The 14,135-nt window shown below is 41.8% G+C and overlaps 3 protein-coding genes and 1 non-coding gene across 4 annotated transcripts in view; 1 reads left to right on the top strand and 3 right to left on the bottom strand.

Moving 5' to 3' along the window:
- Positions 1 to 113: 113 nt before the first annotated feature.
- On the top strand, positions 114 to 3,742 carry acat2 (acetyl-CoA acetyltransferase 2). Its single transcript, XM_070925523.1, has 9 exons — positions 114 to 222; positions 954 to 1,088; positions 1,220 to 1,401; positions 1,644 to 1,761; positions 1,860 to 2,003; positions 2,113 to 2,235; positions 2,367 to 2,521; positions 2,600 to 2,710; positions 2,863 to 3,742. The coding sequence occupies exons 1-9, from the start codon at positions 174 to 176 to the stop codon at positions 3,031 to 3,033; spliced, it is 1,188 nt and encodes a 395-aa protein (XP_070781624.1). The 5' UTR covers positions 114 to 173; the 3' UTR covers positions 3,034 to 3,742.
- A 53-nt stretch (positions 3,743 to 3,795) lies between these two features.
- Positions 3,796 to 8,985, bottom strand: tcp1 (t-complex 1). The gene is made up of 12 exons (XM_070925522.1): positions 8,886 to 8,985; positions 8,298 to 8,383; positions 8,065 to 8,193; positions 7,569 to 7,666; positions 7,329 to 7,439; positions 6,990 to 7,171; positions 6,094 to 6,220; positions 5,654 to 5,829; positions 5,399 to 5,522; positions 4,927 to 5,119; positions 4,590 to 4,753; positions 3,796 to 4,222 (listed from the first exon to the last, which is right to left on the bottom strand). Exons 1-12 carry the CDS (start codon positions 8,956 to 8,958, stop codon positions 4,009 to 4,011), a joined length of 1,677 nt encoding a protein of 558 aa, XP_070781623.1. The 5' UTR covers positions 8,959 to 8,985; the 3' UTR covers positions 3,796 to 4,008.
- On the bottom strand, positions 8,506 to 8,643 carry LOC139302746 (small nucleolar RNA SNORA29). The gene has a single exon (XR_011598920.1). It is a non-coding gene; the product is annotated as a small nucleolar RNA SNORA29 (small nucleolar RNA).
- A 1,355-nt stretch (positions 8,986 to 10,340) lies between the features above and the next one.
- Positions 10,341 to 14,135, bottom strand: part of LOC139302275 (pleckstrin homology domain-containing family G member 1) — a 32,926-nt gene continuing 29,131 nt past the window's right edge. The window contains exon 17 of the mRNA XM_070925929.1: positions 10,341 to 13,420. Coding sequence (XP_070782030.1) covers positions 12,411 to 13,420 — 1,010 coding nt within the window. The 3' untranslated portion in view covers positions 10,341 to 12,410. The remainder of the gene's footprint in view (positions 13,421 to 14,135) is intronic.

The raw sequence follows: 14,135 nt of genomic DNA, 5'->3' as shown, positions 1-14,135 counted from the left end.
CAAAACACACGGTGTCGCTGTGGTGCAGTATCAGTTACTCTCGCACACATCCTATTCAGTGCAGACCTGACAGGCAGGCAGTATCAACAGGGCAGCACACTGCAGAGCGGAGTGGATAGACAGGAACAACACTTTGAAGCAAGGACTGCAACTCCAACCAGCCATCTATCAAAATGAACACCGAGCCTGTTGTCATCGTCTCTGCTGCTCGGACACCAATTGGTAAGGTTTAATATCTCCCTAGAAGCATACACATTCATTTGAAACCGTTTGCAGCGCTAACATTGTTAACGTTACTTCAATGTTGCTAACATTGTTTCTCGTTGTCGCTGTGGTCAACTTAACTGTTAGCTGTACTTAACTGGAAATCAATTACTACTGTAGCTATCGTGTTTCTCTGTGTATACTTATAGTATCACGAGCTGCTGTATTGTCATTTGTCTTATTTAATTTGGCAAAGTGGTTGATGTCATACAATTAAATACGCCGAGTCTTGCAGCGCTCTGATTGGTTCGCGCATGTGTTCGGAGTATCCTGTGACCAGTGATTGGCTGGCTGGTCATAGTGCCACGGAGCACAAGCTTGCTATCATTGGTTACTCACTATGCCAAGAGCAGGTTGGGCGTGTTTCCTCTCCAAGATGTGATACACGTGAGACATTTAATTTGGCAGCAAGGCCACTGTGTGTTCAGGAAAATAGCAACTTTATAGTAAGTAATGCTTATTTGTGTAGCACCTGTTTATGTCAGAGGTCCAAAGTGCTTCATAACAAAAGTTAAAATAAATGAAATGGAGCCAAAAGGCAAGCTAATCTTAATGGTGTCCACAGATCACAGAGATGGTTTCAAAGGTTAGGAGCCACAAACACAAATGGTGGATAAACGGTGTTCCAGTGGGTTGACCCTCACTATGTCCCTGATTATGTGCTACAATATATCCCCATTTATACATAGGGTCCTTGAACGGTGCTCTGTCCACGGTGCCTCTGCATGACCTGTGTTCAGTGGTGATTAAGGACGTCCTGAAGCGGGCTGGGGTGAAGCCAGAAGAGGTCTCTGAGGTTATCATGGGACACGTGCTAACAGCAGGTGAAAGCTCAGGAAATTACAGAGTGTGGCAGAGGTTCCATCTTCATGTGTCATGTTAACAGTTGTTGGGCAATATCAGTCTGATTTGACTTTGTCTCATTGGTGGTATATTTTACCCTTTCGTCCTTAAGGTCACGGGCAGAACCCGGCACGTCAGGCCAGTGTTGGGGCAGGTATCCCCTACCCGGTCCCGTCCTGGAGCTGCCAGATGGTGTGCGGCTCTGGGCTGAAGGCTGTGTGTCTGGGAGCTCAGTCCATCCAGACTGGAGAGTCCACTGTGGTGGTGGCAGGGGGCATGGAGAGTATGAGCAGGGTAGGTTATGACACAAGGAGTGTCAGAGAGGAATATAAGTATCCTCTTTAAGAAATAATAGACTTTTTTACTTAACTAAAATTTGGCTGTGTTCATACAACATTTAAGATTTAGTTTCATCCTCTCTTGCATCATTATGTTCTTGCATAACCCCAATGTTTTCCAGCAGTCAAAGGATGAAAAGAGTGATATTGCCTCGAGGATAAGACGTCTTAAATGTTTGTTTCCTGGTTCAACTAAAGGCTCCTCACACACTGCAAATGAGAGCAGGTGTGAAGATGGGCGACGCCTCCCTGCAGGACTCCATGGTGGCAGACGGCCTTACTGATGCCTTCCATAGCTACCATATGGGCATCACAGGTGTGCATGAATAGAACATACATAGGCACACGCCTGATTGACACACATGTAAATGAGTATTTATTTATTGATTACATCTTTTATACATATTTTATCAGCCGAGAATGTGGCGACGCAGTGGAAAGTCAGTCGAGAGGAGCAGGACCTGTTTGCTGTACAGTCCCAGAACAAAACCGAGGCTGCACAGAAAGCAGGACACTTTGATCAAGAGATTGTCCCAGTCACGGTGTCATCCAGAAAAGGCAAGGAGTTGTCCAGTGATTTATTGTCTTATTTATCCTTCTATTTCAGAGAAGTCGTCTCATCTGACCTTGGTGCGCATGCATCGTAACATTTGTCTGTCATCATCAGGTCCGGTGGAGGTGAAGGTGGATGAGTTTCCTCGCCACGGCAGCAACATGGAGAGCATGACCAAACTCAAACCCTGCTTCATCAAGGGCAGCAGTGGCACCGTCACCGCTGGAAATGCCTCAGGTTGGAGTTGGTGCTCCATCATTTTTTGACAAATAGAGACGATGCCACAGACACCAAACGGATGTCAGCCACTACTAGTACCTTTTAGTGCTTGCTTTTTGTATACATCTGTTTTGTTTTTTTAACTCTAGGTATTAATGATGGAGCAGCAGCAACTGTCCTAATGAGCCAGTCAGAGGCTGTGAAGCGTGGCGTAAAACCCATGGCCAGAATTGTATCGTGGGCTCAAGCTGGCCTTGACCCGTCTATCATGGGAACTGGACCAATACCAGCCATCAGGAAAGCGGTGAGAAATCAGAAGCATCTAAATGTAACAACTGAGAAAATGCTTCTCTGTGCTTATTGTCTTGTTCTTCTTTGATAGGTTGAGAAAGCAGGCTGGCAGCTGGACCAGGTCGACTTATTTGAGATCAATGAAGCATTTGCTGCCCAATCTATCGCTGTGGTTAAAGAGCTTGGCCTGAATGCAGACAAGGTACAGACTAGGTTAACGTTGATGCCAGCAGTCATTTAGCAGGTTTACATGTTCAGTTTTCCATCCTGTGTCAAGTTCATTCATAGATTCACATAAAATATATACAGCATGTTAACACTGTTATTTTATCCTTTATGTCCTCCTCTCCTCAGGTGAATGTGAGTGGTGGTGCTATTTCTCTGGGCCATCCCATTGGTATGTCTGGCTGCAGAGTGCTGGTGACCTTGTTGCACGCGCTTCAGAGGACTGGAGGCCACAAGGGTGTGGTATCTCTCTGTATTGGAGGAGGAATGGGCATCGCCATGTGTGTGGAGAGGGTTTGAGATGAAAACCTAATGCTGCTTTGCACTAGATCTCCTCTTTAATGGATAAGGGATACTGAAACTCATTGTTTACACTGCAGGGCATGATAAAATGGTTCCGATCACTGTACGCAAAAGTGAGAATGTGTGTTGTGATTGTTGCCTCTTGTCCAACAATAGTATGCCATTTTCACTGTGAACTTCACTTAAATTTACCCTTCCTCAGGTTCTAGTTGTGTAGTTTTAATGTTAGAGGATTTAAGGTCTACATTATATAAATCTATTGTATGCTGACATCTTAAACATAACAATGTGCTAAATAGGCACCATACTGCAGTCAGTAGTTGTTAGCAAGCAATCAAAGATTGGTCGTTTTTTTTGTGTAACTGAAAAAAAGTGAAACACTAAAATTGCAATGACAAGGCTTTATTAGTGCCCAGTATGGACAGGCTTTGGAAAACATGCTACCTTTCTGTAGAGCATTAAGTTATGGTGTAATTTATTTGATAATTCAATAGATTAAGGTACAAATGGATACTAATCAACATTCCACTTTCTCAAATCAATTGTGCAGACAGCAGCCTTGAAACACAGCAAAGTGCCATAAGGTTAAGCCCGCTAGCCTTCTCTAACCTCGTGCTTCCTGTACATAGCCTGATGTTTGAAAATGTTTCCTGTAATCTAGCTGTTCTACATATCAATAAAGAATCATAAGCCATACAGTCAAAAACGTCTTTGAAACTCATTTCTCAAAGCCAGCACAATAACCACAGTTAGGCAATCTGAATTAACAAATCAACGGCCATTTACAACCATTGGAGCTTTATTAAGTGTCCAAAAAAACATATCACTTACAGTTCCTCTGGAAGCGAGAGCCCCGAGGGAGTGGGAGAACAGTAACCAGGCAAAGTGCACGGCCTACACTAGAGCAACAGCCATGAAGAGCTCTTATGTATAAATACAGACGATTAACCTATCTGGACCAATCACAGCCTTTTAACCCTGCAGAGATCCCGATTGCACGGCATCCTGGTACGACTGCCCGCCCTCCTTCGGCTCAGGGAACAGTTTGATGAGGTCGTCGATACGGAGGATGGTGATGGCAGCCTCTGTGGCAAACTTGAGGCTCTTTGTTTTAACCATGGTGGGCTCGTACACGCCAGCCTGACGGTTGTCTCTAGGCTTGCCGTTCACCAGGTCCAGACCGATCCTACAAGACAAAACAAGTATTTAAATACTGTATGTTCTACACAACACAATACGTTCATGGCACCAGAGACAAAAGTTAACTTAAGAAAATGACTGCCAAGTTGATCCCAGAAGTTTTGTATCAAATTTGTACAATCCTACAAAATCCTGCATCTCTGCAGCAAAAGGTGGTTGATGTTCTGGCTGCAACTAATTGTGTTTATTTATTTATTTATTTGATAGAGGGAGCAAGACTAAAAAAAGTGAGCATCAACTCCACCTTCAGAAAATCTATAAAATCTATAGTGCCACTTCACTAAACGGGAATACCTAGGGCAATTTGTAAGCATATTACAGTTTAATGACTGGTGCATTAAGGAAAGACTCACCACTTGAGGTTCTTGCGTTCAGGATTAACCTGAGCCTCATTGTGGAAGGCCCGAAGCTTGGCCACTAGATCAGTGGAGTCCTGTGCTGCGTTCACAGCCAGCGTCTTGGGGATGACGAGGAGAGACCGGGCAAACTCCGCAATAGCCAGCTGCTCTCGGGAACCCTGAAGAAACCCAGGTGATGAGTAACATTTAAGCATTGGCAAAATTGGGTTACAATCAACACTACACTCAATGAAAATCATCTCTTAAAAAAAAGAGGCACCCAACCGCAGATACCAAACAGCTGCATGCTCGACAAACACATTTTTCATAGGTGTTTTTATATGTGGCTCACCATGCTGGTAGCATAATTCTCAAGGTAGATTGACAGAGCTGCCTCAACAGCGCCTCCTCCTGGAACTAAAGACTTTGACTCCAGCACCCTTTTGACCACACAGAGGGCATCATGCAGCGAACGCTCCATCTCGTCACACATGAAGTCGTTGGCCCCGCGCAATATGATGGATGCTGATGTGCGAGCTTTGGTACTGAGCGTTTTCAGAGTTAGGAGAAAACAGAACCAGTACAGTTAACATGTGTCAGACTGTAGAACCTTTACATGTATGCAAACATTAGACGGACTTCTGACCTCAACAGAACAAATTTTTCACACTCAGTTCACAACTCCTGCCAGAACAATTGCATGCACTGAAATATCCTCACCCTACAGTTGTACTGACAAACAATATGGCTCAGCATTGTGTCAGGAGTATTTTATAGTACAGTATCAAGTATATAGCATTGCTATATATAGTTGCAGTTCTTACTTCTTGACAAGGATGAGCTCGTCATCACAGATGCGTTCCTGCACGACCTCTTCAGCCTGGCCAAGCATAGTGGCCTCAAACGTCTCCTCTCCCTCCAGATTGGTCAGAGAAGGGCACATGGTGGCTGAGAATGGACAGACATAACTAACGTCACCATGATATTAATTTGTTTAAATCACTGAATATTAGGGCTTGATGTAAAGACAAGTAACACAAAAGCCAATCAGCACAAACTTCAGCACCCTTCCACCCTACCTCCTGTTGCTTTGGCGATGCGTTTGAGGTCCTTCTTGAGAACCCTTCTCACTGCCATGGCTCCTACATCCACAAAGTACTTAAGACACATGTCATCAATGCCACCGGTGGTCAGGATAACATTGGCACCTGATGCCAAAATCTTTTGGATCCTCTCCTTGGTGATATCAGATTCCCTGGAGCAACAAAATCCAATATTGATTCAGTTTCAAAAGTAATATTTTTTACTACAATGCAAAATACTATATAATTAAGAATTGTCCAGCCCACAGTACTGGTACAACAGCTGAGAGAGAAGCTGCTGCCTTGACTCGGGCTGCTTATATTTTCTCCCACGCGTATCACTGTGCAAACTATTGATTCAGCATCACAGCAAATTTAAATGGGATAATTCTTAAGGATGTTGGTGGCAGTGCAAGAAGGAGAAAAATATTATCTACCTTTGTCTGATCTGGTCAAGCTTCTCTGGGTCGTTGATGATGACTTGGACTCCCATCTTCATCTTGGTCTTCTGCAGGCTGAAGTCCAGGCAAGCAATCTTGGCGTTGACGACACGCTTTACCATGCCTTTGATACACAAAACAGCATGTTCAACAGGGGAAATATCCAAAGATTGACTATACCTTACCACTTGACAGTATGACAAAATAAAGATATTCAAACATCATTTTACTTTGGGCTATTATTCCATTGTCTGGCTAGAAAAGTGGTGCCACAGTTTACAAACTACTGTGTCTACATTCCTTTCAAAGCCAGTATACTGTCTCCCACGCGTATCACTGCTTACGCCACCAGATGAGACATAGCAGCAAATTTAAATGGGATTTTGGCTATTGACAGTGCTTTACATTAGCAAAGAAAATAATTAAAATGACATTCAAAAAACAATAAGCAATGCAAACCAGAACAAACATCTAATATCAATTAAAATAGTCTAAATTAAATAAAACAAATGGAATATAAAAGAAATATCTAAAAGCAGCTTCACCCTGTTTAATTCTGAAATTCTAAAAACCCTTCTGGGTTTATATTCTTCAAGGAGATCAGAAATGTATTTTGGATTTATTAGCAGCACTTTCAAATCTATTCTACAAGTAAGTGGAAGCCAGTGTGAAGATGTGAGAACAGGAGTGATGTGCTCAGTTCTCTTGGTTCTCGTTAGAACTCTGGGAGCAGCATTCTGAATGAGCTGAACTTGTCTAACCAGAAACGAGATGGTTACAATAGTCCACCCTGCTGGAAATGGTAGTGTATGAGGCGTTACACAATGTGGCTAAATAAATCCTTTTGAAATACATTTGAAATTTGGGAATTTCAGGCTTTGTAACCAACATACCTTGTGAGCCAACTGTGCAGTTCACTGCATATCCGTTGACCAAGAAGCTCTCTTTCTGGCTGCGACCATGGGCTTTCAGCACATTGACAGAGTTGATGGGATATTTGGCCACCCCTTTGCTGTCCACAAACTTCACAGCCATGGCAGCATCCACCACCATGTTAGCAAAGAAGTCTGCATCACTGAGGGCTTAGGGTTAAGGCAGATACTCACATACATAAAATGTAAACAATTACAAATTGTGCTCACTGCCTGCAAATTTCAGGCATACAAAAGCCTGTGATTTTATGGGTTGGAGCTAAACAAAACATTTAATGCACTGGACAGAAAAAAGAATACACCCCAATGATTTTGGAGGACATGGAGGTCTTGGCTGCATTGATTAAACACTCTCTGCCCAGGTCATCTGTCCCGATAGTGAGATTCTCATTAATGTAGCGAACTGCCTCCCTGGAAGATGAAAAAGATAGTTTGCGTGTCAAAAAAACTGGACAGATCTAAAGCACCCAGGGATAATCAGTGTGTATTTATAAACACTTATGAACAGAATAAAGAGTTGTTTTAATGTTAGCATCTTACTTGCAAGCCAGACGATATCCACTGATGACTGACGTGGGGTGAATCTTCTGCTTAACCAGCTCATCTGCACTCTTTAGAAACTCTGCGGCAAGAATTACCTAAAAGAAAGCCACATTATATAAAGTATATGTAAAACCTTAGACAGGCTTCATATTCCAACAGAAAACACAAGTTCTGAGTTTCATATTGTGCCATCGTTTCATTAGGGGTGGCAGAAATGAGGCCGCTCAACCCCTTCAGACACTGAGGGACAGTTTCTCTCTCCTGTTAGCATAGCCACACATCCATAATGAAATGCAGGTGCATGGTACTAAAACAGGATATTACAGTTCACTTATTTTACCCCCCCCCTCCCCCTCCCCCCCAATAAACTGAACTGCGTACAGCCAGAAAAGACCAGTCATGTTTACAAGTTAATTCTCTGTGAAAATAAAGAGCTAGAAGCACTCTACTCCTAAACTGACACCATATTGGAGCAGCTGTTGATCCTACTCACCACAGACGTGGTCCCATCTCCGACCTCCTTGTCCTGCAGGTCAGCCAGTTCACACAAGACCTTGGCAGCTGGGTGCTCCACTTCCAGCAGCTTCAGGATGGTTGCTCCATCGTTGGTGATGGTCACATCCTGTCAACAGGTCCATGAGACAGATGAGCAACTCAGGCGACATTATTTGTTATCAGGCAAACAGACATATAAAAGGAATCGATATTTTTGAATGTAACGCATACCCCAATGTCGTCCACCAACATCTTGTCGAGGCCAACGGGTCCGAGGGAGCTCTTGACGATGTTGGCGATGGATGCTGCGGCCATGACTGCAAAGACAAGAGGGAAGCTGCTACTAGCTAATATGTACTAAACGCCCCTTTCTTTCCAGTTAAAGACAGTTGATACATCCTCAAACATGTTGGACTTAACCTTTAACAATATCTCTGACACTGACATATTCTGTCATTTTATTTAGTGAGGTACACAGTAAGTTAGCCACACCCTCAGACAATGACAGTGTTTTTCTATCCCATTAGCATAGCCATCCATTCATGGTGATGCGAGTGGAAGGTACTGAAATGGGATTACGACTTCATAATTAATGTGGTTGACGTAAGGTGTCCATTGTGTAAAAACAGCAGACTTGGCTGTGCTTTGCAGAATTTCGCAGCAGTCTTAAAGTTAACATAAAAGTTAGCCAGCGTTAGCATTAGCCACACGTGTGTTACATGCAGTAAATAAAATCAGTTCTCCTGTCAACCACTCGTGACACACAGAAAATATACGAAGAGTACATGAAACACAAAGTAAAGCTGCACCATAACTCACCATTTTGAGTACGAACAGAGTCGCCAGTTGTTCTCTGGCCGAGCACATTTAATGGACCATCTAATAGCGACATTTTGGACCACCACACAACCAAGAAGAAAGGAAATGGCGCAGTGCACTATGGGTAAACCGGCATTAAGCAGAAGGTTCGAGAAGAAAAATTTATCAAAAATCCCGAGTGAGGGCTTTTAATTATATAAAATATCTCAACTTTAAATGTCTAATGAAGTTTCACGCCAACCACTTCAATTAACAAATTATAAAATAACGTTTTGATACGTTATTTCTTATAAACTACATTTCCCAGCATGCTGGTTTATGGTGGGCTGCCAGTGCGCCCTCTGCTGTTGATTTTGGTTTGACAATACTGAAATTTATTTGGCAAAATTCATGTTTCACAGTGTACCGGCTGTGAAACTATCTTCTCTCTTCTTTTTTCAATATGTAGATGTGTAAGCCAAAATATTCTTTGTCTTCCTTTCTTACAAGTTTATGTATTTTTTCCTCCTTCCTTTATTTCTTTCTCCTTCTCGTATTGGTAGGTATTAGTCTTCGTTTTCTTTGTGGAGGAATTGCTGTACTGAGCTGTGTTTTATTCATCTCCTGATTAATTGGCTGATCTAATATCGTCCGATTTTATCTCCTCACTTAGCAGTATAAGGAGTACAGAAATGTCAGAAGATATGTTTGAGGTCATTTGGAAACGGTGTCACCATGAAAAAGTTTGCCCAGAAGAGTGTTGACGAGTTTATTTTTCAGCCATGAAAGGTCCACCTCAGTAAATCTCTTGGCCACAATTCTTAAAAAAACAAAACAAAAAAAAAAACAAATGTATGGGACCCTCATCAAAATGATTGTTTTACATTAAAAAAGAATATTAGTATATTTATTGTTTCAGATTTTTGCAAAGTCACAAATTTAGATATTGGTTTTGGCCTCAAAAATCTATTGTTGGGCGGGCTATATGCCTCATCACTAAATATCTGATTTAGGAAAATTATTGTTCCTTTGTGGGCATAATTTTTTAATATTCCTATTATCTAAATGTAATAACCAATTGGTCACCAAGCATTATGTTGAAACCTCAGGGAAGTGTGATGCTATCCATATTATATTATGCATCAGAATATAAACTGATATCACTATTATGTGATAAGAACAAATACATCTACATGCTATAAAATAAGCTTGGAATTAATTCTTTTTCATCCCCAACTGCGCATATTCTTATATAAAATGAATATGACTAAATTATGATTATCATACTTGAATGTTGTCATATTTTCAGGCTGCTCTGCTTGCTTGTATTGGGTGTCTCACAATTCTCCTTGAAAGGAAAAGTAATCAATACTGCATACTGATGAACATAATCTCTGAATGGTAATCGGCTGCTGTTGTATACCATATTTAATGTGGTGACATATGTATTCAATGATGACCACAAAAACACAGAGATGAGTTTAATCGGAATTTATTACCTCCAATACAATGTTTTGTTGAGCAATGACAACTAGGCAGTTAAAAAAATACAGTACACTTAACTTAAACATTAAAGCATTATAAAGCATACCTATGGCATACAAGAATAACTTTCCTAAAATGTACATCTTTACAAAGTGTTTACAAATAAGACGTAAAAAAGACAGAAAAGTGCAAAACAGAGTCAATGAAGAATGACGATCCCCACCAGTGAAACAGAGGACAAAAATGTACAATGGAAAACAAACAAACAACATACTTCATATTCCTAACTTGCTTCTGATGCACATGTCCTGATATGAACAGTGGGCCGGGATATTGTGCTTTTTAACTTTTCACGTGATTTGGAACTTGTATTAAGCAGTGCGTGATGGAAAACCCACTTCTGAAAATATTCACAGTATTTGATTCAAATTTTGTCTGCGCCCCTGAATCTGAATAAAACCATCTTTTAATAAATACATTTTACTTTATTTTACAACTTGTCCGTGGCTTGGAGTGATAAGTGATGAGGGCCAAAATAACAGGGATGCTGTCAAATAAATAGGACACATTTAGTGATATTTTGTGAAGACAGTTTCAACAAGTGTGTGGTGAATACTGGGTATGCTTCATGGGTAGAGAAAACTGTTGTGTTGAATGAACTTTATTTAGTAACTGACAACTATCTAACTTCTTTCTGTGACTGTGGATGCAATATCAGTAGTGTGACAGTGTCCCATAACGTAAACAAAGTAAACAAACTATCCATTTGAAAAAATATACACCAAATACAGTACTGGAGCCTTTTTAACCATCTCTCCTTAATGCTCTCCTTCGTGTTCCCTCTTAAAAATAAAAGGTTAAAATGAGTATGATTTAGAAAAAAGAATAAACATCATCACTTGTTTCATTCCACATGATGGATGCCCCAAGACCATAACATGTAAAAACATCTCTGATTTACTCACAGATTCAAAATAAATATGAAGTCCTACGGTTTCTTATAGAATATCTAAAATATCAGCATCTTCTCTTGATTTTAAAGCGTGATACCCTATTGATGACAAAGGTGGTAGGTAGAGTGAAATACAGTAACTTCAAATAGACTTACAGGTCTAAGTCTAGTTATACTTAACCTATTGGATGTTGTTATAGCCAATATGTTTTCTTTACAGTTGCATCCTTTTTGTTATAATTATCTCTAAAAAGCTGTTAAAAGTGACAGTCTAGCCTGAGTAGCAAATCTGAAGATTGCAAACTTTGAACTGCTGCTTGTTCAGAACTGTTTGATAGTGTAAGCACAATTAAAAACACTAGCCACCACTGTGGTTAACCGCTCCTATACAGGTTAAGATTAACTAGTGCTGAAAAATGCAGTTTAAATAACCTTAACAGCAAATTAAAAGACAGAGCTTGAAGAGGTACTCCTGACATGTTGAGTCAAGATCCACCAAAGATCATCAGAGATGCTTGCACTTCGGTCTGAGATGTTGGGCACAGAAGAGATTCTATTTATTACAATCAGTGAGACAAATCCTGAACTACTGTATCTCTACAATAGTTTATTGGCACAAACCCTCTAGCAGAATCAATTTATATGACTGCAATTATCTCTACAAGGCTCACACATAAAGCAATAGAGGAGTTTGAAATTCACCCCATTCAGTCACGCTGAATGCCTTTATTGCTAACTTTTCCCCACCAGATCTCTTTGAAACATACACGAGAAGACTGTTTGTCTGTTGAAGTGCTAAGGCAGCTCACATGCAGGCTTTGATGTGGCATTTTGACTCTTAATAGTAAACTATCATGTATTGTACATTGAAGAACTGTAACCGAGCGTTTAGGTGTTCACATAAGTTGTTAGAAATATGACTGCAATCAAAGAAATTGCTTCTGATCTATGTTGAGAGATGTGTGATGTTTGTGTAATATTTGTTTTTGTCTGTGGATTATGATGTTGAATGATGTAGGGCATTCAAGGCAAAGCAGCAGTATCCCGTTTGTTGCTATATGCTGTATATTTATATATATATATATTTGGCTTTTAGTTGTCATAGAGACTCAGGCAAAGCTACTGGAGCTCAGACACTGAAACTTCTCCCTCAGAGACTGGACGATTTTGGGTTGGCTCTGCTGTGGCTCACTCCACAGGTACTTCTCCAACTGCTCACGGTCCAGAGACCTCAGCGGATCGCAGGAGCGCACCGGTGTGGACGGCAGACTCTGGGAGTGGACAAGGCCCCGGTTCTGACTGGAAAGGACTGTCGAGCTGCCATTTCGCTGTGCCAACCTGTCCTGCTCCTGCTCGCTCTCGTCCTCTGAGCGGATCTCTACATAGTCATCGTCATCTTCCCCATTGTCCTTAAAATTAGCCAGGTAGTTCTGGGTGGCGTTGAGTATGCTCAGTGCAGAAGCCCGGTTTAGGACCACCACCTGTTGACCGTCGTGTAAAGTGAGGTCTGACTGTCCCTGGGTAGAGCGCTCAGGGAGGCTACTCTGCCGACCAGCACGACCCAGACTGGGGCCATGAAGTCTGTCTGTGGATCGATCTACAGTGGGTCCATTACATTTGAGTCCAGACTGGTTCTTCTCCTGCTGCTGACTGCCCAGAGAGCTGACTGACTGAAAGTGACTAGATGGGGAGGACTTTGGGGAGGGCAAAGACGGAGCGTTAAAGGAAGGATGTCTCTTTATGGAACTGTACACGTGCTCCTCTTTTTCGCTTGGCGCTGACATACACGAGCTCCATCTCTGGGACGGCGGGCTGGTCGGAGAGGGAGGGAGGGTCTGGAGAGAAGGGATGGAGCAGGAAGAGGTCAGTCTGCGATGTGGAGTAGAGGACGCTCGAGCATCCACCACCTCGCTACACGAGGAGACGAAGCTGGCCAGCTCTCCATTGCTGTAAGTGGAGTGGAGCCAGTACTCCTCCAGGGATGTCTCAGGCATGGATGGAGAAGATGGTAGCCCTGGATGGGAGTGATGTGGGGTAGCGGAGGTCTGACTAGCCGGACCAGGAGGATCCTTAAACATTACCTGGTCATAGAGGTGGGTGTACTCTGCTATCCTTGCACCTGAAGAGAGGACACAGAGGATATAAATAAGTTGTGAGTAGGGTATGTTGGGCCGGAAGTACACATTGGGTTTATCAGAGCTACCCGTTGTCGCTAAAATGCTTGTGGTGAGAGCTGTGAGAGTGAACCAAAACAGTAAAGTTTTGGGCCGGGCCAGAAAACCAAAACAATGAGTTGAAAGACGCTATAAAGCTCCACAGAGCTGAGGGAAACTGCAGAGTTTGTCACTACAACTGACCCCTTTCATGTTACACATAAATCATTTGGTCCATTGTGATTATAAAGATACTGATTATAACCGCTGGAAATATTAAAAGAAAACCAGTTTAGTCTTAAAAACATGAAACCAAATATAGTCATGTCTAGGGATATCCTATTAAGCGATTTGGGTATCGGCCAGAGGAGACATTAATTAAAGTTTCTTTGTTAATGTAATTATAAAACATGTTTTGTCTGCACTAAGGTCAGGTCCAGTTCTGGCAAAAGTTTAAATAATGTTGATGACAAAAATGCTGTATGAGTGTCTCCACTTATAGTTAAGCTGTGATGTAAAGCTTACAAAATAATGATCCCAATTAGTCCCATGAAGTGAAGTATACAGATTTTAAATTTGGGGAAAGACAGAGCACTATCAGATCGGTACTCATTATGGGCAGATGCTTTGAGTTTTGGTATTCGGAAAGAGGATCAGGGTTAAGGTTAGCCAGATCAGTGC

The sequence above is a fragment of the Enoplosus armatus genome, chromosome 19 (genome assembly GCF_043641665.1).
Source record: "Enoplosus armatus isolate fEnoArm2 chromosome 19, fEnoArm2.hap1, whole genome shotgun sequence".
Taxonomy (NCBI): Eukaryota; Metazoa; Chordata; class Actinopteri; order Centrarchiformes; family Enoplosidae; genus Enoplosus; species Enoplosus armatus.
Note: the sequence above shows the minus strand (reverse complement) of the source record. Positions and strands in the feature narration are given on the sequence as shown.

What these genes read in the sequence shown, in the direction of transcription:
- tcp1 (XM_070925522.1), bottom strand. Translation starts at nt 8,958, where the DNA reads ATGTCGCTATTAGATGGTCCATTAAATGTGCTCGGCCAGAGAACAACT. An exon ending in GGATATCGTCTGGCTTGCAA is followed by an intron (nt 7,440 to 7,568) that starts GTAAGATGCTAA and finishes TTCATCTTCCAG; the next exon opens with GGAGGCAGTTCGCTACATTA. An exon ending in CTTGACCAGATCAGACAAAG is followed by an intron (nt 5,830 to 6,093) that starts GTAGATAATATT and finishes TTGTTGCTCCAG; the next exon opens with GGAATCTGATATCACCAAGG.
- acat2 (XM_070925523.1), top strand. Translation starts at nt 174, where the DNA reads ATGAACACCGAGCCTGTTGTCATCGTCTCTGCTGCTCGGACACCAATT. An exon ending in CTACCATATGGGCATCACAG is followed by an intron (nt 1,762 to 1,859) that starts GTGTGCATGAAT and finishes ATATTTTATCAG; the next exon opens with CCGAGAATGTGGCGACGCAG. An exon ending in CACGGTGTCATCCAGAAAAG is followed by an intron (nt 2,004 to 2,112) that starts GCAAGGAGTTGT and finishes TGTCATCATCAG; the next exon opens with GTCCGGTGGAGGTGAAGGTG.